This window comes from Eulemur rufifrons, chromosome 2 (genome assembly GCF_041146395.1).
Source record: "Eulemur rufifrons isolate Redbay chromosome 2, OSU_ERuf_1, whole genome shotgun sequence".
In the NCBI taxonomy this organism is placed as follows: domain Eukaryota; kingdom Metazoa; phylum Chordata; class Mammalia; order Primates; family Lemuridae; genus Eulemur; species Eulemur rufifrons.
Window position 1 is genome coordinate 12,496,247 of NC_090984.1, and position 26,304 is coordinate 12,522,550.

Sequence of the window (26,304 nt, forward strand, 5' to 3'; positions counted from 1 at the left end):
TCTTTCTGTAGCCTTTTTAGTTGTGTCTTTTAATATCTACTTTAGCTGACGTATTTAAAAAATCTGGGTATTTGAAAAATCCCAACTAACAATCCTTTTTTTTTACCTTGAGCATTTAGTTTGTTACATATAATGTAATTAGTAATGAATTGGATTAATTTCTAGCATCTTATTTTTTTCTGTACTTGTCTTATTGTGTTCCCTTTGTATTGACTATATTTTTCATTTAAATTATTTTACTCTTAATGTTTGAAAATTATACATTCTATTACTTTTATTGTACTCACTACCCTAAAACATACTAAATTAAATTTCTAAATTTAAGTGTGCATTAATAACTTTCCTTTTCAACCAAGCGTTCTAGGCCATTTGAATACAGGAATTCCCATCATACTCCTCCAGAGCATCATACTTCCAAATACCCAGTAATAAGTGTATTGTCACCCAAGTCACTAAACAGATCTGGTGGCCAAAAGAACAGGCCCCTTGACACAGTCAGGCCCAATGATATCCTGTGATAGATTACAAATGGCCACAAATCCTTTGACGTTACTCCCATCTGAAGGTGCAGCCTGTTTTCCTTTCCTTTCCTTTGCTACTTTTTCTTTTGACTTGCTCTGACCAGTAGAAATCAGCAGAACTGAGCCATGCAAGTCCATGCTCAAGAGGCTTCTGCTAAGTAATGCCTGTTGTTTTCAGCTACTAAGTCTTGAGCTTTTTTCTTACATAGTAAAGGCCAACTGATACACATACCCCTTGGCATACAAGCTGATAAATAGTGGTTCTTCACGATGCATTAGAGGAGCTTCCAAAACTAGGCCCACTCATCTTAGCAGTGAAGAATTCTGTCAATGGTCATAGAAGAACTGGGCATCTTTTCCTGTGACCTGTGACGGGAAAAATAAGATTTGAGCTCATTTTCCTCTGCTTAGGGGTCCAGGACAGTCAGCAGGACCAAGGGCTTACAGAAATAGTTGATGGGATGAGATGCAAGTGGGTACCAGGGGTTAGGAGAATTCCAGGACCCTCCCAGCATTTAAATCAGTGATTCCCAAAAGCACTGTTACAATCCTCTGGTCTCTCTCAGATTTCTTCCATTGGCCCCTGAACCTGGTAGGATGGAAGGAGGCAGAAGGGTTTGTTGGGAGCCCCTAGAATGGCTCCCACCACCCAAAAGTAGTGATTCTAGCACCACCCAGAGTTCCAGAGGCCCAGAGAATTGACCAGTGTTGGGGTGAGGCTGCCATCTCTTCTACAGTGCATCCTCTAGTCGGCCAGAACAGACGCTCTCATCTGCTGGACTTCCACTCAGGCTGGAACTTTACCCCGGGGAAGTGGGAGAATGTTACCTCCTTGGGAGAGGATGTCTGACCTGACATCCTCTGGCATTGCCATGGGCACATACCAGGTATCATCCATAACAATGGAATATACTGCTGTAAGATAGAGATCAGGCTGAACCAACCTTGCATCCCTGGAATACATTCCACTTGCTCATGGTTTATTATTTGTGTAAAGTGGTGTTGGAATTTGCTAATATTTTACATAGTGCATTTATTCATTACTGATATGATTCCGCAGTTTTTAGTAATTGTGCTGTCTTTATTGGTTTATATATCAATCTTGTACTTGCATCATAAAAGGGTTAAGCAAGATTTGCTTCATTTTCAGTACTCTGAAAAGACTTATAGAGAATTAGGGCCAGCTGGACCTTGAAAGTTTCATATATTTCCTATGTAAAAATGTCTGGGATTAGTGCTTTTTTAAAATATTAATAATAGAGATGGGGTCTTACTATGTTGTCCAGGCTGGACTCAAACTCCTGGGCTCAAGTGAACCTCCCACCTCAGCCTCCCTAGTATCTGGGATTACAAGTGAGCACCACCATCTGTCCGGCTAGGCAAAGGAAACAAGCCTAGTGCTTTTTTTAATAGGATAATTCCTTTGTAACTTTTTTATGTTGGTTTACTTAGCTATTTTTTCTTTTTTGAGTGGGAAATTTAATTTATTTATGTTTATTCTCTAATTCATGAAAATGTCTAGGGATATACATTTTTTCCTTTAAGTTCTATACGGAAGATTGGAATTTTTGCCATCACAGAAAATGGCTGTTGTTTTCAAACATGTGACTTATTCTAGATGCAGTCCTTTCTCTCAGCCTGGAGACACACTCAACTGATTCAGTAGAGATATTTTCATATTCCATTTTAGGTTGTCCCTCTATACTTGATTATAAAAAAATATGTAAGAAAATAATGTGGCATTAGACATTGGAACTAAACAGAATGACATGTTCTGTATCTTTTCCACCCTGTTTTCATTCCACCATGCTATTCATCCATCCCCTATAGATTCTGAATTTTATCATTTTTTTTTCTTTTTTTTATTTATTTATTTTTTATTTTTTCACGCCAATTTTATCATTTTTTGAATAATCCTGTGTTTCCTTGTACTCAAAATGAACAGATAAATATGTATCTTACTATTGTCTATTTTTCTTAAAGATATAGTTTCATACTATAGATGCTGTTTTGCAGTTTTTATTTAATGGTATATCTTGGAAATCACTCCATCTGAGTTCATAGAGACCTTCATTTATTTCTGTAGGTACATAGTACTCCACTGGCGGATGTACCATATAATATTCAGCTGCTTTACTACTTGAGAGTATTCAAGGCATTCAAATTTGCTATTGCAGGCCAGGTGCAGTGACATATGCCTGTAATACCAGCCACTTGGGAGGCTAAAGTTGGAGGATTGCTAGAGCTCAGGAGTTCAAGACAAGTTTGGGCAACACAGGGAGATGCTGTCTCAAAAAAAAGAAAAAGAAAGAGGAAAAAAAAAAACACCCAAATTTGCAATTACAAGCAGTGCTGCAATTAGTAATCCTGAGCATGCTTGAGTTGTTAAAGGTTTACCTTCAGAGCAAATTCTTAGAAGTAGGATTGCTGTATTGTACACGTAGTTTTGTTAGATATTGGCAAATTCTCCTCTGTACTGGTGGCCTCCAAATTGGTTCCCAATAATCCCTGCTTCCTGATATTCATATCTTTGTGTGTATTCCTCTCACATGGCACAAGCCTTGGTCTCTGTGACCAGCAGAACATGGCAGAAGTGATGTTAAGTCACTTCTGAAGTTTAGGTTACAAAAGATCATGCACATATGGAATCTCAATGGAGTCCATATAGTGAAAACAATCTTGAAAAAGAACATCGTTGTAGGATTCACACTTTTCTGATGTCAAAAGTTACTACAAGGCTGGGCACAGTGGGTGGCCACACCTGTAATCCTAGCACTTTGGTAGGCCAAGGCAGGAGGATCGCTTGAGGCCAGGAGTTTGAGACTAGTCTGAAGAAAAGCGAGACCCCGTCTCTATAAAAAATAGAAAAATTAGCCAGGTATGGCAGCACACACCTGTAGTCCCAGCTACTCAGGACACTGAGGCAGGAGGATTGCTTGAGCTCAAGAGTTTAAGGTTGCAGTGACCTATGATGACACTACTATACTCTATCCTGGGTGACAGAGTGAGACTGTCTCAAAAGTTACTACAAAGCTACAGTAATCAAAACATTATGGTACAGGCATATGACAGACACATAGACCAATTATAGCATAGAAAGCCCAGAAATAAACCCTTACAGATATAATCAAATGATTTTTGACAATGGTGCCAAGATCATTCAATGGGGAAAAGGCAGTCTTTTTCCAGAAATGGTGTCGCAGTACAGCCATTGTGGAAAACAGTATGGAGGTTTTACTCAAAAAATGAGATAGCATCATGATCCACATGATCCAGCAATCTCACTCCTGGGTATATGCCAAAAAGAAATGACATCAGTACTCAAAAGAGATATTTGCATTCCTATCTTCATTGCGGCATTTTTCACAGTTGACAAGTTATGGAAACAACCTAAATGTCCCTTGAAAGAGGAATGCAAAAAAAATGTAATATACATATGAATATTATTTAGCCTTTAAAAAAAGAAGGAAATCCTGTATTATCTCACTTACATATGGAATCTGAAAAAGCTGAACTCATAGAAGCAGAGTACATTGGTTGCTAGGGAATGGGATGCAGAGGAGGGAATTGGGGAGAAGTTGGTGAAACGGTTTGAATTTTCAGTTATAAGATGAATAATTCTGGGATTTAATATATAGCATGGAGATTTTAGTTAATTATATTGTACTGTATCCTTGGAATTTGCTAAGAGAGTAGATTTTAAGTCCTTTTTTTTCTCTTGAAACAACACATAATTATTATCTCGAAGTTTCCATGGGGTCTGGAGTCCAGGAATAGTTTAGCTGGGTATTCTTCTTAGGGTCTCACAAGGCTGCAATCAAGGTATCAGGCTGTATTTTGGAAGCTTGTACAGGCAGAATCTGCTTTCCAGCTCATTTACGTTGTCAGCAGAATTCATTTCCTTGTGGCTTGTGAATAAAGGCCCTGGTTTTTGCTGGTTTTAGTTGGAGGCCTCCCTCAGGTTCTGGAGGACAGTCACCATTCCTAGCTTAGCTAGACTTCCTCCACATGTTCCTTCCTTCATCAAACCAGCAAGGAGACTCTCGCCTCTCTCCTAGAGTGTGCCTGCTTTGTATACTCTGTGAAATTGCTAGCCATAGATAAGATAAACCCTGGGGCTATGAATACCCCAAGCCACTGCATTCCTTCCTTCCTTTTTTCTTCCCCAGGCTTGAATGCAGTGGCGTCATCATAGCTCACTGCAACCTCAAACTCTTGGGCTCAAGCAATGCTCTTGCCTGAGCCTCCCCAGTATCTGGGACTACAGATGCATGCCACGACATCCGGCCTTAATTTTTCTATTTTTTTGTAGAGACAGGGTTGGCTGAGGTTGGCCTCAAACTCCTGAGCTCAAGTAATCCTCCCGCCTCGACTTCCCAGAGTGCTAGGATTATAGGCGTGAGCCACTGCTCCTGGCCTATAGTACGTTTTAATATCTGTAGATCATCATTGTTTTTGTTTGTCAGCATTTTCTTGGTTATTATCATGTTTGTTCTTCCATATAAACTTTAGCATCAATGTGATTAACTCCATAAAAAACTTTTGGTATTTTTATTGGAATTATGTTACATTTCTGAATAAACCTGGGGAGAATGCTGGTATCACTGTTATATATACTATATATACTATATACTTATATATACTATATACAACATAGTATATATAAGTGGTCCTGGCCCCTATGGTTACATCAGAAAAATAACAATAGAAATACAGATTTGATGAAGGAAAAAAATCAAGATTTGCAGAAAATACTATTATATTGAAAACGCAAAGGAATCTACTAGAGTTCACCATGTTGTTCTGATAAACAAAAAGGAATAACAGGCGAGCTGCAGTTATTCCTTGTGCTTGAGGCAAGGAGTTCAAGACAAGCCTGAGCAAGAGAGAGAGCTCTGTCTCTACAAAAAATAGAGAAACTAGCTGGCGTGGTGGCACAGCTTGTAGTCCCAGCTACTCGGGAGACTGACGGAGGAGGATCCCTTGAGCCAGGAGTTTGAGGTTGCAGTGAGCTATGATCACACCACTGCACTCTAGCCTGGGCGACAAAAGGAGACCCTCCCCCAAGACAAAAAATAAAATAAAGAATAAGAGCCAATAAAGGCCTATAGTAGATATTGATTGAATGGAAGAGATATACCTTGACATTCACTGGCAAGTTTATCAATACGGAAAAATCACAGAAAGGGCTCTAAGGCCAGCTGCGTGGCTCACGCCTGTAATTCCAGCACCTCAGAAGGATTGCTTGAGGCCAGGAATTCGAGACCAGCCTGTACAACATAGCAAGACCCCTGTCTCTACAAAACACTTAAAAAATTAGCCGGGCGTGGTGCCGCGCCTCTAGTCCCAGCTACTCAGGAGGTTGAGGCAGGAGCATTGGTTGAGCCCAGGAGCTGGAGGTTGCAGTGAGCTATGATGATGCCACTGCACTCTAGCCAGGGCGACAGAGCAAGACTCTATCTCAAAAAGAAAAAAAAAAAAAAAAAAGCAGCAGCTCTAAGAACTCGGAGGGAGCAGGGAGACACAGAAAAGCTTTTTATGAGCATCCTCTTGGGTGTATTCCCCACCCCAAAACCGGCCCTTCTAGTCAGTCCGGCGATCCAGACTGTGCCTGGTTCCACCTCCAACTCTGCCCCCGCCGGTGGACCTCGCCCGGAGGCGTGATCCTAACCTCCCCTTGTCAACGCGCCTGTTTCTGCTCCAGCCCCGCTTCTGGGTCCCTGACTGAGGCAACCGTAGGGCCCACCGACACCTACGCAGGAGGAAACAAGAATTTCTCTATGCCGCCGGGTCCTGGGTGGTTGACACTCCAGCCCGGGAGCCCCGCCCGGCCCGAGGCAGTCGGCGGAAGTGACGTCACGGCGCACCGCCATCTTTTCCGGCGCTGCCTCTGCGCGTGCTGTGCCATTTCGCTTTTATAATGGCGGGGTGAGCTCTGGCTTAGGTGAGTCCCCCGTGCCTGCGTTTGGGGCCGGGAGGTAGCAAGGGGGCATCATTTGGAGACTGGGGCGAGGCTGCCGAGGGGCCTCCGGATAGAGAGGCCTGGCCCGCCCCACCGCGTCCGCCGGGCAGCTGGTCCTCCCGGCGCGGCCAGTTCCAGGAGGCCTCTCGGCCCGGCTCACCGCGGGGAGCTGGGTCGGGGGAACTGCTGTTATTCTGCGTCGGTGCGATGTTTTCATCCGCTTTGCTCTCCTTTTCCAAAGCCTCCAAAGCAACGTTTGTGAATTTTTTATTTTTCCCCAAAAGGAAAAGAATTCCGCCGTTCGAGTCAGGTGGACTCACTCTGCTCTCCCACCTCAGGAACCTGACGATTCTGGCCTGTTCCTGGTAAGTACTTGGCAGAAAGTTGGTTCGGTGGGGGCCTCTGCTTCTGTTTTTTTGTTAAAGAGTGTTTCATCTGAGAATTTGGCGTTGTCTTGGTGTCCTTTATTTTTGACGTATTATGTTCGGATAGAAAGATAATATAGATTCTTAGTTGTGTAGGGTGCTCCTGTTTCTGTGTATTAATATAAACATGTAGACTACGAGCCTTTCCATTAAAGACAAGCAGGAATACTCAGCTGTTCTTTTCATCTGAAGTTCTTAGGCCTGTACGTCCCCACAAAGCTTTAAGGCTTTATTACTAGGGTAATCGAATTCATTATTAACGGCATGTTTGCACTAAAAATCTGAACTTAAGGCAAATGTGAACGTTCAGTACAAGGAATACCCATTATGATAGATTTTTAGCATTGTGCTTGTTTGTTCCTCAGATAGACAAATACGTTTTATGGAGAACTATTATTTGAGTGTAGGTTGAGCATAAATTGCATATGGGATACTTGACCTTTAAATGCCTGGTAATGCATCTTACAAAGGTAAAGACATTGCCCTAGTAAAACCACAATACTAGTATTTCACTTAAGAAAATTAAAAATAATGGTGTCATCTAATGTCGACTTTGTGTAATAACTGAAATTCTTCACTTTTTTCCAACATACATTGGTGGGTGTTTTTGGATCAAAGGTCCGTTCAAGTTTTATACATTGCAATTGTTTATGGCTTTTATTGTTTTTTCACCTAGAATAGTCATTATTGTCTATTACATTGATTTTTGAGGAGTCACACCTTTTTTTAGAAAGTCACACAATCAGATATTTCTGATTGTATTCTCATGGTGTGTTTAAATATTCATTCATGCTATTGCCTATAAACTTGTAGTTGGGTCCATGGGATAAGTTGGCAAATATTGATAAGGGCTGATAGTATTTTATGCTTGTGGGGCCATAAGATGTCAGCGTAGCTCTGCCTTAGTCACTTCATGGTGACTTCACTGCCTTAGTCACTACTGGTGGCAAGCCACAACCTGTTACTCAAAAGAGAAAGTTATCTGCAGAAGAGGGCATACATTTCCTCTAAAATACCAGAGAGCTGTGCTCTCTCATATTGGTGCTTGCCAGAAGCTTCCAACAGTATCCTATTGACCATGGACACTTTGAGTATCATTGGGTCTGCTGGATAAGGTGGATCAAGTGCTTGAGAAGCTTGTACTACAGCCTGAACTTGCTCCAATCCATTGAAATTAGAAGGCTTACAGCTGACTGTATGGAGCATTAAAGCACATTGAAATGTTGTATATGTCACCTCCAAAATTCAAAAGGTTTGCAGAGTGTTCTGCCTCTTTTTTGGTGGTAGATGGTGTGAAGTGCAGTAACTTGGAGTGACATATTGGAGGGGGATATCTTTATATGATCCAGACAACTGAACCCACAGAAACTGGCTCCTGAAATCTCCCACCCTCTACTTTATATATTTCTTTCTTTCTTTTTTTTTTTTTTGAGACAGAGTCTCACTCTGTTGCCCAGGCTAGAGTGAGTGCCATGGCGTCAGCCTAGCTCACAGCAACCTCAAACTCCTGAGCTCAAGCGATCCTCCTGTCTCAGCCTCCCGAGTAGCTGGGACTACAGGCATGCGCCACCATGCCCGGCTAATTTTTTTCTATATATATTTTTAGCTGTCCATATAATTTCTTTCTATTTTTTTTTTAGTAGAGGTGGGGTCTCGCTCTTGCTCAGGCTGGTCTCGAACTCCTGAGCTCAAACGATCCGCCCACCTCGGCCTCCCAGAGTGCTAGGATTACAGGCGTGAGCCACCGCGCCCGGCCCTATATATTTCTTTCTTTATTTTTTATTTTATTTTATTTTTTTTTCGAGACAGAGGTCTAATTCTGTTACCCGGGCAAGTGTTGTGGCATCAGCCTAGCTTACTGCAATCTCAAACTCCTGGGCTCAAGTGATCCTCCTGCCTCAGTCTCCTAAATAGCTGGAACTACAGGCATAAGCCACTATGGCTGGTTGATTTTTCTACTCTTGCTCAAGCTGGTCTTGAACTCCTGACCTCAAGCAATCCTCCTGCCTCAGCTTCCCAGAGTGCTAAGATTACAGGCGTTAGCCACTGCACCCACCGCACCCAGCCTTAATTTTTTTATTGATACATAATAGATACATATTTTTTAGAGTACATGTGATAATTTGATATATTCATATAATCAAATCAGCATAATTAGAATATTCATCACCTTAAATATTTGTGTTTATGCTAGCAACATTTGAAATATTCTCCTCTACCTGTTTTGAAATGTACAATAAGTTAATGTTAGATATAGTCACCCTACTGATCTGTCAAACACCAGTTCTTATTTATTCTACCAAACTGTATCTGTAACCATTAATAAACCTTTTCATCCCTCTCTATCTTCATGAGATCCACTTTTTTAACTTCCGCATGTGAATGAAAATGTGATATTTGTCTTTCTGTGCTTGCTTTATTGTGCTTAACATAATGAGCTCGAGTTCCATCCATGTTGCTGCATATGACAAGATTTGCTTAGGAGTGCTTTGGTCTTTTGTGGTTACATACAAATTTTAGGATTATTTTTTCTGTTTCTGTTGAATGCTAATGGTATTTTGATAGAGATGTCATTGAATGTGTAGATTGCTTTGGGTATTATTGTCATTCTCACAATGGTAATTTTTCCATTCCATGAGTGTGAAATAGCTTTCCACATTTTTGTGTCTTCTTCAATTTCTTTCTTTACTGTTTTATAGTTTTCCTTGTATAGATCTTTCACATCCATGGTTAAGTTGATTCCTAGGTATTTTATATTTGTTGTAGCTGTTGTAAATGTGATTGCTTTTTTTTTTTTTTTTTTTTTGAGACAGGGTCTCACTCTGTTGCCCAGGCTAGAGTGCCGTGGCGTCAGCCTAGCTCACAGCAACCTCAAACTCCTGGGCTCAAGCAATCCTCCTGCCTCAGCCTCCCGAGTAGCTGGGACTACGGGCATGCGCCACCATGCCTGGCTGATTTTTTCTATATATATATTTTTAGTTGTCCAGCTAATTTCTATTTTTAGTAGAGACGGAGTCTTGCTCTTGCTCAGGCTTTTCCCGAACTCCTGAGCTCAAACGATCCACCCGCCTCAGCCTCCCAGAGTGCTGGGGTTACAGGCATGAGCCACCGTGCCCAGCTGTGATTGCTTTCTTGAGATTTCTTTTTTCAGATTGTTCACTGTTGGTGTGTATAAATGCTGCCAATTTTTGTGTGTTGACTTTGTGTCCTGCAACTTCACTGAAGATTCCTTTACCAGTTCTAACAGTTTTTGGTGGAGGCTTTAGGTTTTCCTAAACATAAGATCATGTTATTTGCAAACAAGGCGAATTTGACATCTTCCGTTTCAATTTGGATGCCCTTTATTTCTTTCTATGCCTAAGTGCCCTGGCCAGAATTTCCAGTATTATGTTGAATAAAAGTGGTGAAGATCGGTGTCCTTGTCTTGTTCTATATCTTAAAGGAAAGGCTTTCAGTTTTTTCCTGTTCAGTATAATGTTGGCTGTGGGTTTGTCATCCGTCCCACATGTCCCATCCCACATCCCCCATGGCCTTTTTAATTTTGTGGTATGTTCTTTCTATACCCAGTTTTTTGAGGGTTTTTATCACAAAGGGATGTTGCGTTTTATCAGATGTTTTTTCAGCATCTATTGAAATGACCATTTGATTTTTGTTCTTCATTCTCTTAATGTGATGTATCATGTTTATTGATTTGTGTGTGAACCATCCTTGCATCCCTGAGATGAATCCCACTTGATCATGGTGAATGATCTTTTTAATATGTTGTTGAATTCATTTTGCTAGTATTTTGTTGAGAATTTTTGCATCTGTGTTCAGCAGTGATATTGGCCTGTAGTTCTCTTTTTTTGTTGCGTCATTGTCTGGTGTAAGTATCAGGGTAATACTGGCCTCATAGAAAGAGTTTGGAAGTGTTCTTGGCTCATCAATTTTTGTAAAATTTTTTTTTTTTTTTTGAGACAGAGTCTCGCTCTGTTGCCCGGGCTAGAGTGAGTGCCGTGGCGTCAGTTTAGCTCACAGCAACCTCAAACTCCTGGGCTTAAGCGATCCTACTGCCTCAGCCTCCCGAGTAGCTGGGACTACAGGCATGCACCACCATGCCCGGCTAATTTTTTCTATATATATTTTTAGCTGTCCATATAATTTCTTTCTATTTTTAGTAGAGATGGGATCTCGCTCTTGCTCAGGCTGGTCTCGAACTCCTGAGCTCAAACGATCCGCCCACCTCGGCCTCCCAGAGTGCTAGGATTACAGGCGTGAGCCACCGCGCCCGGCCAATTTTTGTAAAATTTTAATAGAATTAGTAATAATTTTTCAAATGTTCGGTAGAATTTAGCAGTGAAACCTCAGTTCCTGTGCTTTACTTTAATGGGAGACTTCATTATGGATTCAGTCTCATTACTTGTTACTGGTTTGTTGAGGTTTTCCATTCATCGTTCAATCTTGTATGTGTCCAAAAATTTATCCATTTTTTTCTAGATTCTCCAATTTGTTGGCATGTAGTTCATAATAGTCTCTAATGAGTTTTTCTTCTGTGGTTTTACTGTCTTTATTTTGTGGTCTTTTTTGTTATATTTCCTTTTTCTTTCTGATTTCATTTCTTTGGGTCTTTTTTCTTTTTTTAGTCTAGCTAAAGATTTGTTGATTTTTATTTTTTCAATAAAGTCAACTTTTCATTTCATTAATCTTTTTTTTTTCTTTTTTTAAGTCTGTGGTTTTTTGGTTTTTGGAGACAGGTCTCACCCTGTTGCCTGGGCTAGAGTGCGGTGGCATTGTCACAACTCACTGCAATCTCAAACTTCTGGGCTCAAGCAATCCTTGTGGCTCAGCCTTCTGAGTAGCTGGGACTGCAGGTACATGCCACCATGCCTGGCTAATTTTTCTATTTTTTGTGCACATGGGGTCTTGCCATATTGCTCAGGCTGATAAGGAACTCTTGAGCTCAAATGATCCTCCTGTCTCAGCCTCACAAAGTGCTGGGATTACAGGTGTGAGCCACTGTGCCTGGCCTAGTCTTAATTTGTTTTTGCTCTGATCTTCATTATTTTTCTTTTATTAATTTTGGGTTTGGTTTTTGTTTTTGTTTTTTTTTTTTTTTTTTTGAGACAGAATCTCACTCTGTTTCCCAGGCTAGAGTGAGTGCCGTGGCCTCAGCCCAGCTCACAGCAACCTCAAACTCCTGGGCTCAAGCGATCCTTCTGCCTCAGCCTCCTGAGTAGCTGGGACTACAGGCGCACACCACAACGCCTGGCTAATTTTTCTCTTTTTAGTAGAGACGGGGTCTCACTCTTGCTCAAGCTGGTCTTGAAGTCCTAAACTCAAGGGATCCTCCTGCCTTGGCCTCCTAGAGTGCTAAGATTACAGGTGTGAGCCACTGCACCTGGCCTCTAGACCTGCTTTTGGTCATGTGTGGGCATAACAGCAACCTTAGGAATTCAAACTCTTTTATTTTTTGAGACATTGTCTTTGTCACCCAGGGCTAGAGTGCAGTGGTGTCATCATAGCTCACTGCAACCTCACACTCCTTGGTTCAAGTGATCCTCCTGCCTCAGCCTCCTGAGTAGCTGGGACTACAGGTGCGTGCCACAATGCTCGGCTAATTTTTCTATTTTTTGTAGAGATGGGGTCTCACTCTTGCTGAGGCTGGTCTTAAACTCCTCACCTCAAGCCATCCTCCCACCTTGGCCTCCCAGAGTGCTAGGAATACAGTTGGAGCCACCGTTCCCAGCCAGGAGTTCAGACTTTTGAGCAAACTAACCTGCATACAAGTCCTGGTTCAGCATTTCCTAAGTAGCTGATGTTGGATCTATTAGTGTTATCTGAATCGGTGGCGGGGAGGAGGGGTGTGTGTGTGGGGAAGTTAGCTATTAAATAGGGATAATGTCTATTGTGAAGGGCTGTCGTGATAATTAAGTGAGCTTATACATGTAAGGTTCCTACTGAGACATCTGACATAATACTGTTCTTCAGTAAATGGTCATTGATAATTACCAATACTCATGGAGTACCCTGCTTTTAGTAGATATCACATATATTATCTGTAGAGAGAATGCTAATGTGTGATGTGATGCTTGTTGATCAGTGATTAATATGAAACAGGACTGTAGATATTCCTGTATCAAGAGGAATGGCGATTGTGCCATCCATTTAGGTTCATAAGTTGCCCTGAAGTGGTCTTGGCATCAAGGAAAGCAGTGTTCGCTGTCAGCTGTGCAGGATGGCAGCAATTGATTTTTGTCTCATGGTAAGTTCTGTTGTTCTTTTTAAGAGACTCTGCCTCAGGTCCCCGTTATACAGTAGAGTCCCATGGTCTGGGCCTGAGCAGTCATGCTCCTGGTTTGTTTCATAGATGCTGGGGTGGGCCGGAGATTGCTGTTTTGTAAGTCAGCCACTGGGAACGTGTGCTTTGGGAAGAGATGCTGCCTAATCTCCTTGATAAGTGTCATCACCTTGGGCAAATAAAGAGTCACATTTCTCAGGACTTAAGTTTCCTTACCTTTAAATTGAGATTGTTGCCCTTTTCCTGATGGGCAGTATGGCTCACCATTCCTGTCTCTGACGTTAGACGAGACAGACTGCTCTGCCATTGTATGGTGGCAGTAGGTTATCTCTGTGTGTGTATTCTAGATTGTGCAGGATTACCTGGGAATTTCATACTAGGATGGAGTAACTTCCAAATATGTGAGTGTGGAAATTATAGTCAACTCTGGGTTCTCATGCCTTCTTTCTTTTCCAGGTCATCTTTCTAGGGTTCTAATCTTTTGCCTTCATGAAGAAACTATACAGGCATGAGGATGATGGCCAGCTGATTAATTGATATCCGGTATGCCAAAAATGTATTCTTATTAGAAATGATATGCTTTGCATCCACTTGATAGACACATTTCCTTCTAGATGGACATGTCTCCAGAGCTGCTTTTTTTTTTTTTTGGGAGACAGAGTCTTCAGAGCCCTGTTGCCTGGGCTAGAGTCCTGTGATGTCAGCCTTGCTCACAGCAAGCTCAAACTCCTGGGCTCAAGCAATCCTCCTGCCTCAGCCTCCCGAGTGGCTGAGACTACAGGCATGTGCCACCATGCCCAACTAATTTTTCTATATATTTGTAGTTGTCCGGCTAATTTCATTCTATTTTTAGTAGAGATGGGTTCTCGCTCTTGCTCAGGCTGGTCTCGAACTCCTGACCTAGAGTGATCCTCCCACCATGCTAGGATTACAGGTGTGAGCCATGGCATCTGGCCTCCAGAGCTTCTTAAAGCAAATAAAGCCTCAAAGACTTTGAGTCCTCTGTTGAATTTACTGATGGAGTCAAGGCTGTATATTGGTTAGGTATTACCTTGAAAATCATCCCAATATTTCAGTAATTGCATGTTAATTTGACCCTCATGGTGCCAAGTGCATGTTTTTTATTTTGCAGAGTGCTCAGACGAACGGTAAAGAAGAGGAAAGTCTCCTTCCTTTTCTTAAGGAATTTATTGATACATCAGTTTATCACGTGTTTGCAATATGCTCAGGAGCGTGCTGCAATAGAGGTAAATAAGATGAGAAGAGCTCCTAGTCTAGTTTGGAGATTAAGTTCATGTGTTAGAGGTGCCATGAAAGCCATATAACTGGTGGAGATCAATAGTGAGTGCAGATAGAGAAAAGTTCCTAGGAGCACTAAACCCTGGGGTAGACAGTGGGAGCCCTTACAACCCTGTATAGGCATTGGGTTCCTCTTTCTCATTGTCAGTGAACACTGATGACATGTGGCAGCACTCAAACCAGCATGTGTGTGATGATTTAGGACTTTTGACAATGTGGTTGTAGAGTTCACCCAAGAAGAGTGGATTTTTTTATTGGATCAAACTTAGAAAATTCTATACAGAAACGTGATGCTGGAGAACGGCCTTAGCAGATAAGACCGTCATTCCTTGCAGCCTCCCATGGAACCCATACATATTATGTACTGTGTTCCAGGGTCAATGACATGAAATCTGAAAACAGTGGAAAGTAACAGACATAGTCACTGCACTAATGGTTTTAATCTAGTGTGCTAGTTCTCAAAATGTGGTCCAAGGATCAATAGCACCATTGTCATTCTATTAGAAACATATGTTTGCCTACTCCACCCTTGACATAATGAATCAGAAAATCTTTTTGGGTCCTGTTTGCATTTTAACAAGCCCTCCAGATGAGTCTGATTCACTCCTAAATTGAGGACCACAGAGGGTGTAGTAGGTTTTTCATGAAAATGAAGATCTATTTTGCACTTAAGTTATTTCATATTTGAATCAACATCTTAATGGTTTTTAAATGTGTATTTAAGCCTGAATGGTGGGTGTCTGGGTCAGAGATAACCAGTCTCTTTAGGATACAGAAAAATGAGATACATGTACTTTGAGGTCCTTTGAAATAATTTAACTAATAATTTAATTTTCTTAGAAATGTAATTCCTGTTTCATGGATAGCTTTGCTATATCTTGCATGAGCCATTTCCACTGATGTATCTTTTTCTCAGTACAGAGTATCAGCTGTTCAAACCCAGTCTGATCTCTTGGTTGGAGGAAGAGGAATTGAGCACATTGCCAAGAGGAGATCTCCAAGGTAAGTTTGTGGAGATTATCCCTGGGCAATGAGAATTTCAGTATGTTTGAAAGTGTAACAAGGGAACTTTCTTAAGATGTTCTTTGTCACAGAACATGAGGCCCTTGGACTCAGAAGTTTGGGCTATCTTCACTTTCCCATATTCATTAATTTTTTATTTATCCCAGACTTTCTTATGATTTCACAAAAGATCTCTTTTTTTTTTTTAGTTTATGTTTTTAATGTATGCTTATTGTCCAGATTGTTAGTGCTTTCTTTCTCTGATAATACTGTTTCTGTTCACCATCTTCTTTAAATTCCATGGAATAGATTGTTCAACAAATTAATATATTTTGACCCTTACTATTTGCGCATATTAGACATGGCCAAACTGATCCAATCTATATTTACTTGATTTTTTTGGTGCATTTAATATGAAAAATACAAATGAGCTTTATCATTTTTAATTTATTTAACCTACCATTTTACTGTGTAAATCCGTATTTTTTTTTTTTTTTTTTTTTTTACTTCAGAATGGCAACTTAAACCAAAAAGTGTCTGAACTTCTGCAGGATATTTTTTGGCTAAAAACATCAAATTGCCTACAAATGGTAAGATTAATAAGGGATATTTCTTATTTACCACACTCAAGAAAAGATTGGGGGCCGGGCGCGGTGGCTCATGCCTGTAATCCTAGCACTCTGGGAGGCCGAGGTGGGCGGATGGTTTGAGCTCAGGAGTTTGAGACCAGCCTGAGCAAGAGCCAGAGCCTGTGTCTACTAAAAATAGAAAAAAATTACATGGACATCTAAAAATATATATAGAAAAAATTAGCTGGGCATGGTGGCACATGCCTGTAGTCCCAGCTACTCGGGAGGCTGAGGCAGGAGGATCGCTTGAGTGAGGATTGCACTCTAGCCCGGGGAACAGACTCTGTCTCAAAAGAAAAAAAAAAAAAAAAGATTGGGAATTCCACTGTAGAAAATGAGCACAAATGAGAGATAATTGAGAGAAGTAACATTGACCCATGCGGGAAGAATGTCTCTAGAGGGATACTCTAAGTATGATGAACTTAGGGGATACCCTAATCCTATTTTGGTACAAGTACAGATTACCACATATGTAGCTAGATAATGAGATTTTAAAAATAATTTCCTGCAAACATACAGGAAATCTTTTCAGGGTTAGAGGAGATGGCACAAGATTGTTACAGAAGGGTTTCTTCATTCAACTTGTAAGGAACCCACAGGGTAGCGATTATATGCATGTAATGAAAATGGCAAAAATTATAATCATCATTTTACTGTGTCTGATTTCAGATGGGTGGGATCTATTAATAAGTCTGAAAAATCCTTTAATCATCATTCATCCCTTCATCAATAGGCAGAAGGCCACCATGTAGGGGAACTCTGTGACTATGAACAGCCTGGAGATGTCTTCAGTGAACACTCATGCCTTACGACATACATGGTAACTGAAAATACAAGAAACACTTATGACAGTAATGAGAATGGAGAGAACTCTCCTCCTCTGCACAAGAAAACTCCTACTGGAGAGAAACTTTCTTTGTTGACTCAGTGTAGAAAAGCGTTCAGCCTGTCACCAGATGTTCACCAGGGAATGTGCTTGGGAGACAAGTCCTTTGCATGCGGTGAATATGAGGAAGCTTTTGTTAATCAGTCATACCTTCAGGCACATGAGATTACTCACGATGGAGAAAAACTCTATGAGCAAGAACCATGTGGGGGAGCTTTCACGTACTCCACAAGCCATGCTGTGTCTCTTCCAGTGCATACTGTACAAAAACCCTACGAATGTACGGAATGTGGAAGATTCTTCCGATGTTCTTCATACCTTAACAGTCACATGCGAACCCACACTGGGGAGAAACGCTATGAATGTAAGGAATGTGGGAAATGTTTCACGGGTTCTTCACACCTAGTGGAACATGTAAGAATTCATACTGGAGAGAAACCCTATGAATGTAAGGAATGTGGAAGAGCTTTCACCGGGCGCTCAGGCCTTACTAAGCACGTACGAACACACACTGGAGAGAAGCCCTATGAATGTAATGAATGTGGGAAAGCCTACAATAGGCTTTATCTACTAACTGAACATTTTAAAACTCACACGGAGGAGAAGCCCTTTGAATGTAAGGTATGTGGAAAATCCTTTAGAAGTTCCTCATGCCTTAAGAATCACGTTCGAATTCACACTGGAATCAAACCCTATAAATGTAAGGACTGTGGGAAAGCCTTCACTGTTTCCTCAAGTCTACATAATCATATAAAAACTCACACTGGAGAGAAGCCATATGAATGTAAGGAATGTGGGAAATCCTTCGCTACATCTTCACAGCTTATCGAACATATAAGAACACATACTGGAGAGAAACCATATATATGTAAGGAGTGTGGCAAAACCTTCCGTGCTTCTTCACACCTCCAGAAACACGTTATAATTCACACTGGAGAGAAACCTTATAAATGTACAGAATGTGGGAAAGCCTACAACAGGTTTTATTTACTAACTAAACACTTAAAAACACACACTGAAGAAAAACTCTTTGAATGAAAGGAATGCAGAAAATCCTTTAGGAATTTCTCATACCTTAATTATATTTGAATTCACAGTTTTGAGTGTTCTTGGTATAAAGAATGTGGGAAAGTCTTCAGGTATCCCCATCCACTTCTAAGACATGAAAGAACTCACAGTCTCAAGATCCCCTGTGCATTTTGGGACTGTAGGAGAGCTATTAGATTCTATCTGGGTTTTGTTTGTGTTTTGTTTTAAGAATATGCATTTTTTCTCAAGGCATTGGAATCTGATCACAATGCAGCATTTAAGAACTTACCTGGAGCCATATAGTGTAGGAAACAGGGAAAGGCTTCACCAGTTTCCTTGGGTCTTACTAAATGTGTGAGATCACAGGCATGTCTTAGAAATATTGCAGGTTTGTTTCCAGACAATTACAATAAAGTAAATGTTGCAATAAAGTGAGTCACAAATTTTTTGGTTTCTCAGCGTAAGTCATGTTTACTCTGTACTGTGGTCTATTAAGTGTGTGATAGCATTATGTCTAAAAAACCAACATACATACCTTAATTTTAAAATGTTTTTATTGCTAAAAATGGTAATGATCATCTGAGCCTTCAGTGAGCCATAATCTTTTTGCTGGTGGAGGGTCCAGCCTCGATGTTGATGGCTGCTGACTGATCAGGGTGGTAGTTGCTGAAGGTTGGAGGTGAGTATGACAATTAAAATAAGACAGCAGTGAAGTTTGCAGCAACTCTTCCTGTCACAAAAGATTTCTCTGTAGCATGCGATGCTGTTTACTAGCATTTTACCCACAGCAGAACTTTCAGCATTGGAATCAGTCCTCTCTATCAACTAAGTTTATGTAATATTCTAAATCCTTTGTTGTCATTTCAACAGTGTTCACATCTTTAGGAGTAGATTTCATCTAAAGAAACTACTTTCTTTGCTCATCCAGAAGAAGCAACGCCTCATCTGTTAGTTTTTTTCGAGATTGTAGCAATTCAGTCAGTCATATCACATCTCCAGGTTCCATGTCTAATTCTAGTTCTCTTGCTGTTTCAACCATGTCTTCATCTATGTGTTATTTCCTCCACTAAAGTCTTGAACCCCCAAAGTCATCTGTGAGGGTTGGAATCAACTAATTCCAAACTCTTGTTAATGTTGATTTTTTTTGTTGCTATTTTTTAAAAAAATAAAAATATTTCTTTAGGAACAGTCTCACTATGTTGGCCAGCTGTAGTGTAGCAGCTCTTTACCTGCTCAGTCATAGTACGCTGCAGCCTTGAACTCCTGCCTCAAGTGATCCTCCTGCCTCCACCTCCCTAGTAGTTAGGACTACAGGCCTGTGCCACTGCTCCTGGCTTAATGTTGATATTCTTATCTCTTTCCAAGAAGTATGGATTTTAATTAATGGCATCTAGAATGGTGAATAATTTCTAGAAGTCTGCATCTTACTTTGCCCCAATCCATCAGAGAAAGCACTATCGGTGGCAGTTATAGCCTTAGAAATGTTCTCTCTTAAATAATAAATCTTGGAAATCAGAATTACTTCTAGATACATGGGCTGCAGAATAGATGTGTTAACAGGCATGAAAACAACATTAATCTAGTACATCTCTATCAGAGTTCTTGGTTTACAAATTGTCAATGAGCAGTAATATTAATATTTTGAAAGCAATGATCTGAGCAGTGGGTCTCAATAAGTGTGCTTGACATATTCAGTGAACCATGCTGTTAATACATGTGCTTCATCCAGACTTTGTTGTTCCATTTGTAGAGCACAGGTGGAGTAGATTTCTTTCTTTTTTATTTTTTTTTGAGACAGAGTCTCCCTCTGTTGCCTTCACTAGAGTGCAGTGGTGTGATCATAGCTCACTGCAGCCTCAAGCTCCTGGGCTCAAGCCAGTCCTGCCTCAGCCTCCTGAGTAGCTGCAACTACAGGCACACCACTGTGCCTGGCTAATTTTTTCTATTTTTAGTAGAGACAGAGTCTCGCTCTTGCTCAGGATGATCTTGAACTCCTGACCACAAGCACTCCTCCTGCCTCGACCTCCCAGAGTGCTAGGATTGTAGGCATGAGCCATCACGCCCAGCCAGATTTCTTAATAAATCTTTATGGCCCTAAGATTTTTGGAATGCTAAATGAGCATTAGTTTCCATTTAAAGTCATCAGTTGCATTGGCCCCTAACGGGACAGTCAGCCTGTCCTCTGAAGTTTGATGACAGTCATTGACTTTTCTTACCTATGAAAGACCCAGATGGCATGTTCTTCCAATGTAAGGCTGTATCGTCTCTGTTAGGGTGACTACCTCCATCAATTATCTTGACCTGGATCTTCTGGTTAACTTGCTGAAGCTTCTACACCAGCAGCTGCTGCTTCATCTTGCACTTTTATGTTAGAGATGACTTGTTTCCTTAAACCTCTTTAGCCTGTGCTAGCTTCAAACTAGTCTTCTGCAACTTCCTCACCTCTCTCAGCCTTCATAGAATTAAATAGAATTTGGGACTTGCTCTGGATTAGGTGTTGGCTTTAAAGGGAATCTTACAGTTGGTTTGATCTTCTATCTAGACCACTAAAACTTTGTCCGTATCAGCAATAATGCAGTTTTGCCTTGTAACCATTTGTGTGTTCATTGGAGTAGGACTTTTAATTTCCTTCAACAACTTTACCCTCATAGCTTGGATGATTGGTACAAGAGGGCCAGCCTTTGACCTGTCTCAGCTTCGGTATGCCTGCCTTGCTAAGCCTAAACACTCCTAGCTTTTGATTTAAAGTGAGAGATATACAACTTTTCCTTTCACTTGAACTCGTAGAGACCATTGTGGGGTTATTAATTGGCCTAATTTTAATATCCTGCCTCAGGGAAAAGGGAGGCCAAGGAGATGGAAACAGATGAGGGAACGGCCAGGTGGTGAAGCAGTGAAAACATACCATTTATAGGTTAGATTTGCCATCTTATATGGGTGTATTTTGTGGTACCAGAAAACAATTACAATAGGAACATACAAAATCACTGATCACAGATCACCATAACAAATATGATAATGAAAAACTTTGAAATACTGCAAGAATTACCAAAATGTGGCAAACACATGAAATGAGCACATGCTGTTAGAGAAATGGTGTGATAGACTTGCTCAAAAATAGGGTTGCTACAGACCTTCAATTTATAAAAAAAAAAAAAAAAAAGTGATATCTGGCAAAGCATGATAGAGCAAAATGCAATGATGTGGTATGTCTGTAACTATTGCTGGGGTGGTTACCAAATGATTTTCTAATTCCACAATTCATTTTACATTTATTTATTGGAATTTTCTAAGGAAGAGCTTTCCTTTGTCCTTTATCCATTTACTTACAGGAGCACGTACTGATGTATTCTATGGGTTGCAGTTATCTTAATAGCTACTATTAGTTTGATGTGCAAAATTTCCCAGATTTAGTGAATAGGGTCCCCATCAAACTAGCTTATGAAATTTTTTAAATGTACCCTCATTTCACAGGCATATGATTACCTTCTGGTTCAACAATTTGTTCCCAGTACACCTTGTAGTTTTCTTACCCCAGCCTTGGAATCAGCCTAAGAAGCTGTGGTTCTTTTTCACGGAGAATACTATTTAGAAGCTGCACTCTGTATGCTGGGGCTGTTCCTTGGTACTAGAGTGCCCTGGCTCCTAGGTCCTCTGAATGTAAGAGGTAGGGAAAAAAAGATACATGTATATTTATGTATACACATCAACATCTGTTTCTGTATTAAAACCATTTCCATATTAAACCCTTGATTTCATGGCACGACCTTTAATTCCACTGCAACACTACCAGGTTATTTCTAACCTTCAACTTTCCATGTCTGTAGCTCTCTTTCATCACAGGCAAAAAACACTCACTGAATCCTAGTCTCAGAATACTGTTATATTCCACTGTTTAAAAAAATCTACTACTAACCAGAATTTGATTTTTATTCACAGTTCTTTAGCCTGGGGTATAATGTAAAAATAATACATTTAAAAGTTGCTTGGGGGCTAGGCACGGTGGCTCAAGCCTGTAATCCTAGCACTCAGGGAGGCCAAGGTGGGAAGATCGCTTGAGGTCAGCAGTTCGAGACCAGCCTGAGCAAGAGCAAGACCCCATCTCTACTAAAAATAGAAAAAAATCACCCAATCGTGGTGGCATGCAGCTGTAGTCTGAGCTACTGGGGAGGATAAGGCAGGAGGATTGCTCAAGCCCAGGAGTTTGAGGTAGCTGTGAGCTAGGCTGATGCCACAGAACTCTAGCCCGGGCGACAGAGTGAGACTCTGACTAAATAAATAAATAAAATAAAGAATAAAAGTTGCTTCAGTCAACAGCAGTTCATTTCTAGATATATATTCAAAGGAATTGGAGACAGCATCTGAATAGATAGATGCATATGTGTGTTCATTGCAGTATTATCTCTTAGAAGCAAACTAGATGTCCACCAACAGTTGAATGGGTAAAGAAAATTTGTTATATACATACGATGAAATCTCAGCCTTAAAAACAAAATCCTGCCATATTCTAGAAACATGGCTCTACCCAGAGGACATCATACTAAGTGAAATAAGCCACTTGCAAAAAGATAAAAATTGCATGATTCCACTTTTGTGAGGTGTCTAATGTCCAACTCAGAAGCAGAAAGTACAGTGGGGATTTCCAGAGGCTGGGGGAGGAGAAAAAGTTGTTTAATGTGTATAGAGTGTCAACCATGCAGAAAGAAAAACTTTTTGAGATTTGTGGTATAAAATTATGCATATGAGGCCGAGCGCAGTGGCTCACGCCTGTAATCCTAACACTTGGGAGGCTGAGGCGGGAGGATCGCTTGAGGTCAGCAGTTCGGGACCAGCCTGAGCAAGAGCAAGATCCCATCTCTACTAAAAATAGAAAAAAATCACCCAAGCATGGTGGCGCGTGCCTGTAGTCCTAGCTACTCCGGAGGCTGAGGCAGTAGGATTGCTTGAGCCCAGGAGTTTGAGGTTGCTGTGAGCTAGGCTGACACCACGGTAATCTAGCCCCTGCAAAAGAGTGAGACTCTTGTCTCAAAAAAAAAAAAAAAAAAAAAAAAGGATATCATTAAAAATGTTGTGACACATAAAGTATGTGAACTGGTAAGTTTCATGTTATCACAGAAAATATAATAAAAGTTACTTGAGTCAGTTCTTTTTTTTTTCCCCTTTTCCTTGTTTACTTTTTAGGCATTTGATACAAAGTTCAATTCATGTTCATTTTGCGTTATCCCTTTGATTTTTTAAAAATTAAGTATGGGTCACAATAGTATGTTTTAAACATTAGAACTAAATAGATTTCTCTTCCCTTATCTTTTCCACCTTGTTCTCATCTTACTGTGGCCTGTTTGTATCCATCCCCTATAGATAATGAATCTTACTATTTTCTGAATAAACCTGTCTGTTTTTCCTTGCACTCATAATAAATAGATCAGTATATCTTTTTATGATTGTCCACTTCTTAAAATATTTTGTACTATAGTTACTCATTTGCAGTTTGTACTTTCACTTGTACAGTATATCTTAGAAATCACTCCATACAAGTTCATAGATCCCCTCCTCACCCATGTTTATTGCTGCATGATACTCCATTTGTGGATGTACCAGCTATTGATAATATTCAGCCACTTTACTACACGGAAGGATTTACAGAATTCAAATTTGCAATTACTAACAACCGTTAGTTATCTTGAGCATGTGTATTTTTGTATTTCTGGAGGTTTACATTCAGGTCAAATTCCTAGAATTAGGATTGCTGGATTATACATGTAGTTTTGTTAGCTCTTGCCAAATTCTCTGTGCTAGGCAACCTCCAAATTGGCCCCTAATACTCTGCTTCCTGGTATTCACACCCTTGTATCATCCTCTCACACTGTACTATGATTGGTGTGTGAACCACTAGAATACAGCAGAAGTAGTGGTAAGTCATTCTGAAATTAGGTTGTAAGAGACCATGCAGGCCGAGTGTGGTGGCTCATGCCTATAATCCTACCACTCTGGGAGGCCGAGGCAGGAGGATTGCTTGAGCTCAGGAGTTCAGGACCAGTCTGAGCAAGAGTGAGACTCTGCCTCTACTAAAAATAGAAAAATGAGGTGGGTGTGGTGGCACATGCCTGTAGTCCCAGCTACTTGGGAGGCTGAGCCGGGAGGATCGCTGGAGCCCAGGAGTTTGAGTTGCAGTGAGCTATGATGACGCCACTGTACTCTACTCAGGAAGATAGAGTGAGACTGTCTCCAAAAAGCAAAACAAAGCAAATACAAAAAACAAAGAAGTCATGCATATATGGAATCTCATGGAGCTCAACTATCAAAAGTCTTGAAAAAGAGTAATATTAGTGGACTCATACTTCCTGATGTCAAAATTTGCTATAAAAATACAGTAATCAGGCCGGGCGCGGTGGCTCACGCCTGTAATCCTAGCACTCTGGGAGGCCGAGGTGGGCGGATCGTTTGAGCTCAGGAGTTCGAGACCAGCCTGAGCAAGAGCGAGACCCCATCTCTACTAAAAATAGAAAGAAATTATATGGACAGCTAAAAAATATATATAGAAAAAAGCTGGGCATGGTGGCGCATGCCTGTAGTCCCAGCTACTCGGGAGGCTGAGACAGGAGGATCGCTTGAGCCCAGGAGTTTGAGGTTGCTGTGAGCTAGGCTGACGCCACGGCACTCACTCTAGCCCGGGCAACAGAGTGAGACTCTGTCTCAAAAAAAAAAAAAAAAAAAAAAAAATACAGTAATCAAAAGTAGGCATATGGGCAAAAGGGATAGAATAGAGACCCCAGAAATAAACCCTATTTTATATAATCACATTATTATTGGGCTAGGTCCATTTTCAACGGGAAAAGGACAGTCTTTTCAGGAAATGGTGTTGGAGTGCAGATATCAAGGAAGAGTGTGGATGTTCCTCGCCAGATTAAAACTAGAATCACCATGTGATCCAGCAATCTCACTTATGAGTATACATCCAAAGGGAATGAGTATCTGAAAGAGATATGTGGACTCCCATGTACATTGTGGCATTAATCTTAGTAGCCAAGATAAGGAAACAAAAGTGTCCATTGACTGGTAAATAAGGAAAATGTGGTATAAATATATAATAGAATATTATCCATAAAAAGAAGGAAATTCTACTTGTGACAATATGAATGAAATTGGAGGACATTATGCTAAGTGATATAAACTAGACAGAGAAAAAGTGTATAATCTCATGTATGTATGGAATCGAAAACAGTTCAACTCAGAAGCAAAGAGTAAAATGTTGCTTGTTATAGGGGTCGGTGGGAAATGGGGGATGCAAAGGTGTTTAGTTATAAGATGAGTAAGTTCTGGGGAGTTAATGTACAGCAGAGTGACTTTAGTTTAATAATACTGTATTGTGTATTTGGAATTTGCCAAGGGAGTAGATCTTAAGTGGTGTTGTGCCACACACACGCGTAACTGTGTGAGGTGTTGGATGTGTTAATTAACTTACAGTGGTTTCTTTCTTCTTTTTGAGAGGGTCTTGTTTTTCCACCCAGGCTGGAGTGCAGTGACACAATCATAGCTCACTGCAGCCTAGAACTCCCTCCCAAGCATCTAGGACTACAGGTGTGTGCCACCACTCCTGGCTAAGGTTTTTTGGGTTTTTTCTTTTTTTTTTTTTTGAGACAGTAGCTCTAGCTACTGTTGCTCAGGCTAGGATGCAGTGGCATCATCATGGCTCACTGCAACCTCCAACTCCTGGGCTCAAGCAATCCTGCTGGGTCTACAGGCACATGCCATCACCCCCAGCTGATTTTTCTATTTTTAGTAGAGATGGGGTCTCTCTCTTGCTCAGATTGGTCTCGAACTCCTGACATCATGCAGTCCTCTTGCCTTCGCTTCCCAAAGTGCTGGTATTACAGGCATGAGCCACTGCACCTGGCCTGGCTAAGGTTTTGTTTTTGTAGACACAGGGTCTTCCTATGTTGCCGAGGCTAGTCCTGAAGTCCTACCCTCAAGTGATCCTCCTGCCTCGGCCTCCCAAAGTGCTGGGATGACAGGTGTGAGCCACTGTGCCTGGCCCATTATAGTGTTAATTATGTCAAAATTTATATACATATATGAAATCATAATATTGCACCCCTTAAAAATATACCATTTTTATTTATTATACCTCCATAAAGGTAGGGGCAGGTTGAAACGGTGCTAGAAATACTGAATATCTATGTATGTAAGAATGGAGTTGGACCCTTATGTAATAGGAAATATTAACCAAAAGTGGATAAAAAATCAAAATGTAGGAGTTAAAGCTATGAAACTCTT

The 26,304-nt window shown here is 40.8% G+C and overlaps 1 protein-coding gene across 1 annotated transcript; it reads left to right on the plus strand.

Annotated features, from left to right (window-relative positions):
* Positions 1–6,423: 6,423 nt before the first annotated feature.
* ZNF121 (zinc finger protein 121) lies at positions 6,424–18,439 on the plus strand. Its single transcript, XM_069496030.1, has 6 exons — positions 6,424–6,465; positions 6,768–6,848; positions 13,642–13,728; positions 15,401–15,486; positions 15,999–16,076; positions 16,849–18,439. The coding sequence occupies exons 5-6, from the start codon at positions 16,074–16,076 to the stop codon at positions 18,037–18,039; spliced, it is 1,194 nt and encodes a 397-aa protein (XP_069352131.1). The 5' UTR covers positions 6,424–6,465; positions 6,768–6,848; positions 13,642–13,728; positions 15,401–15,486; positions 15,999–16,073; the 3' UTR covers positions 18,040–18,439.
* Positions 18,440–26,304: the final 7,865 nt, after the last annotated feature.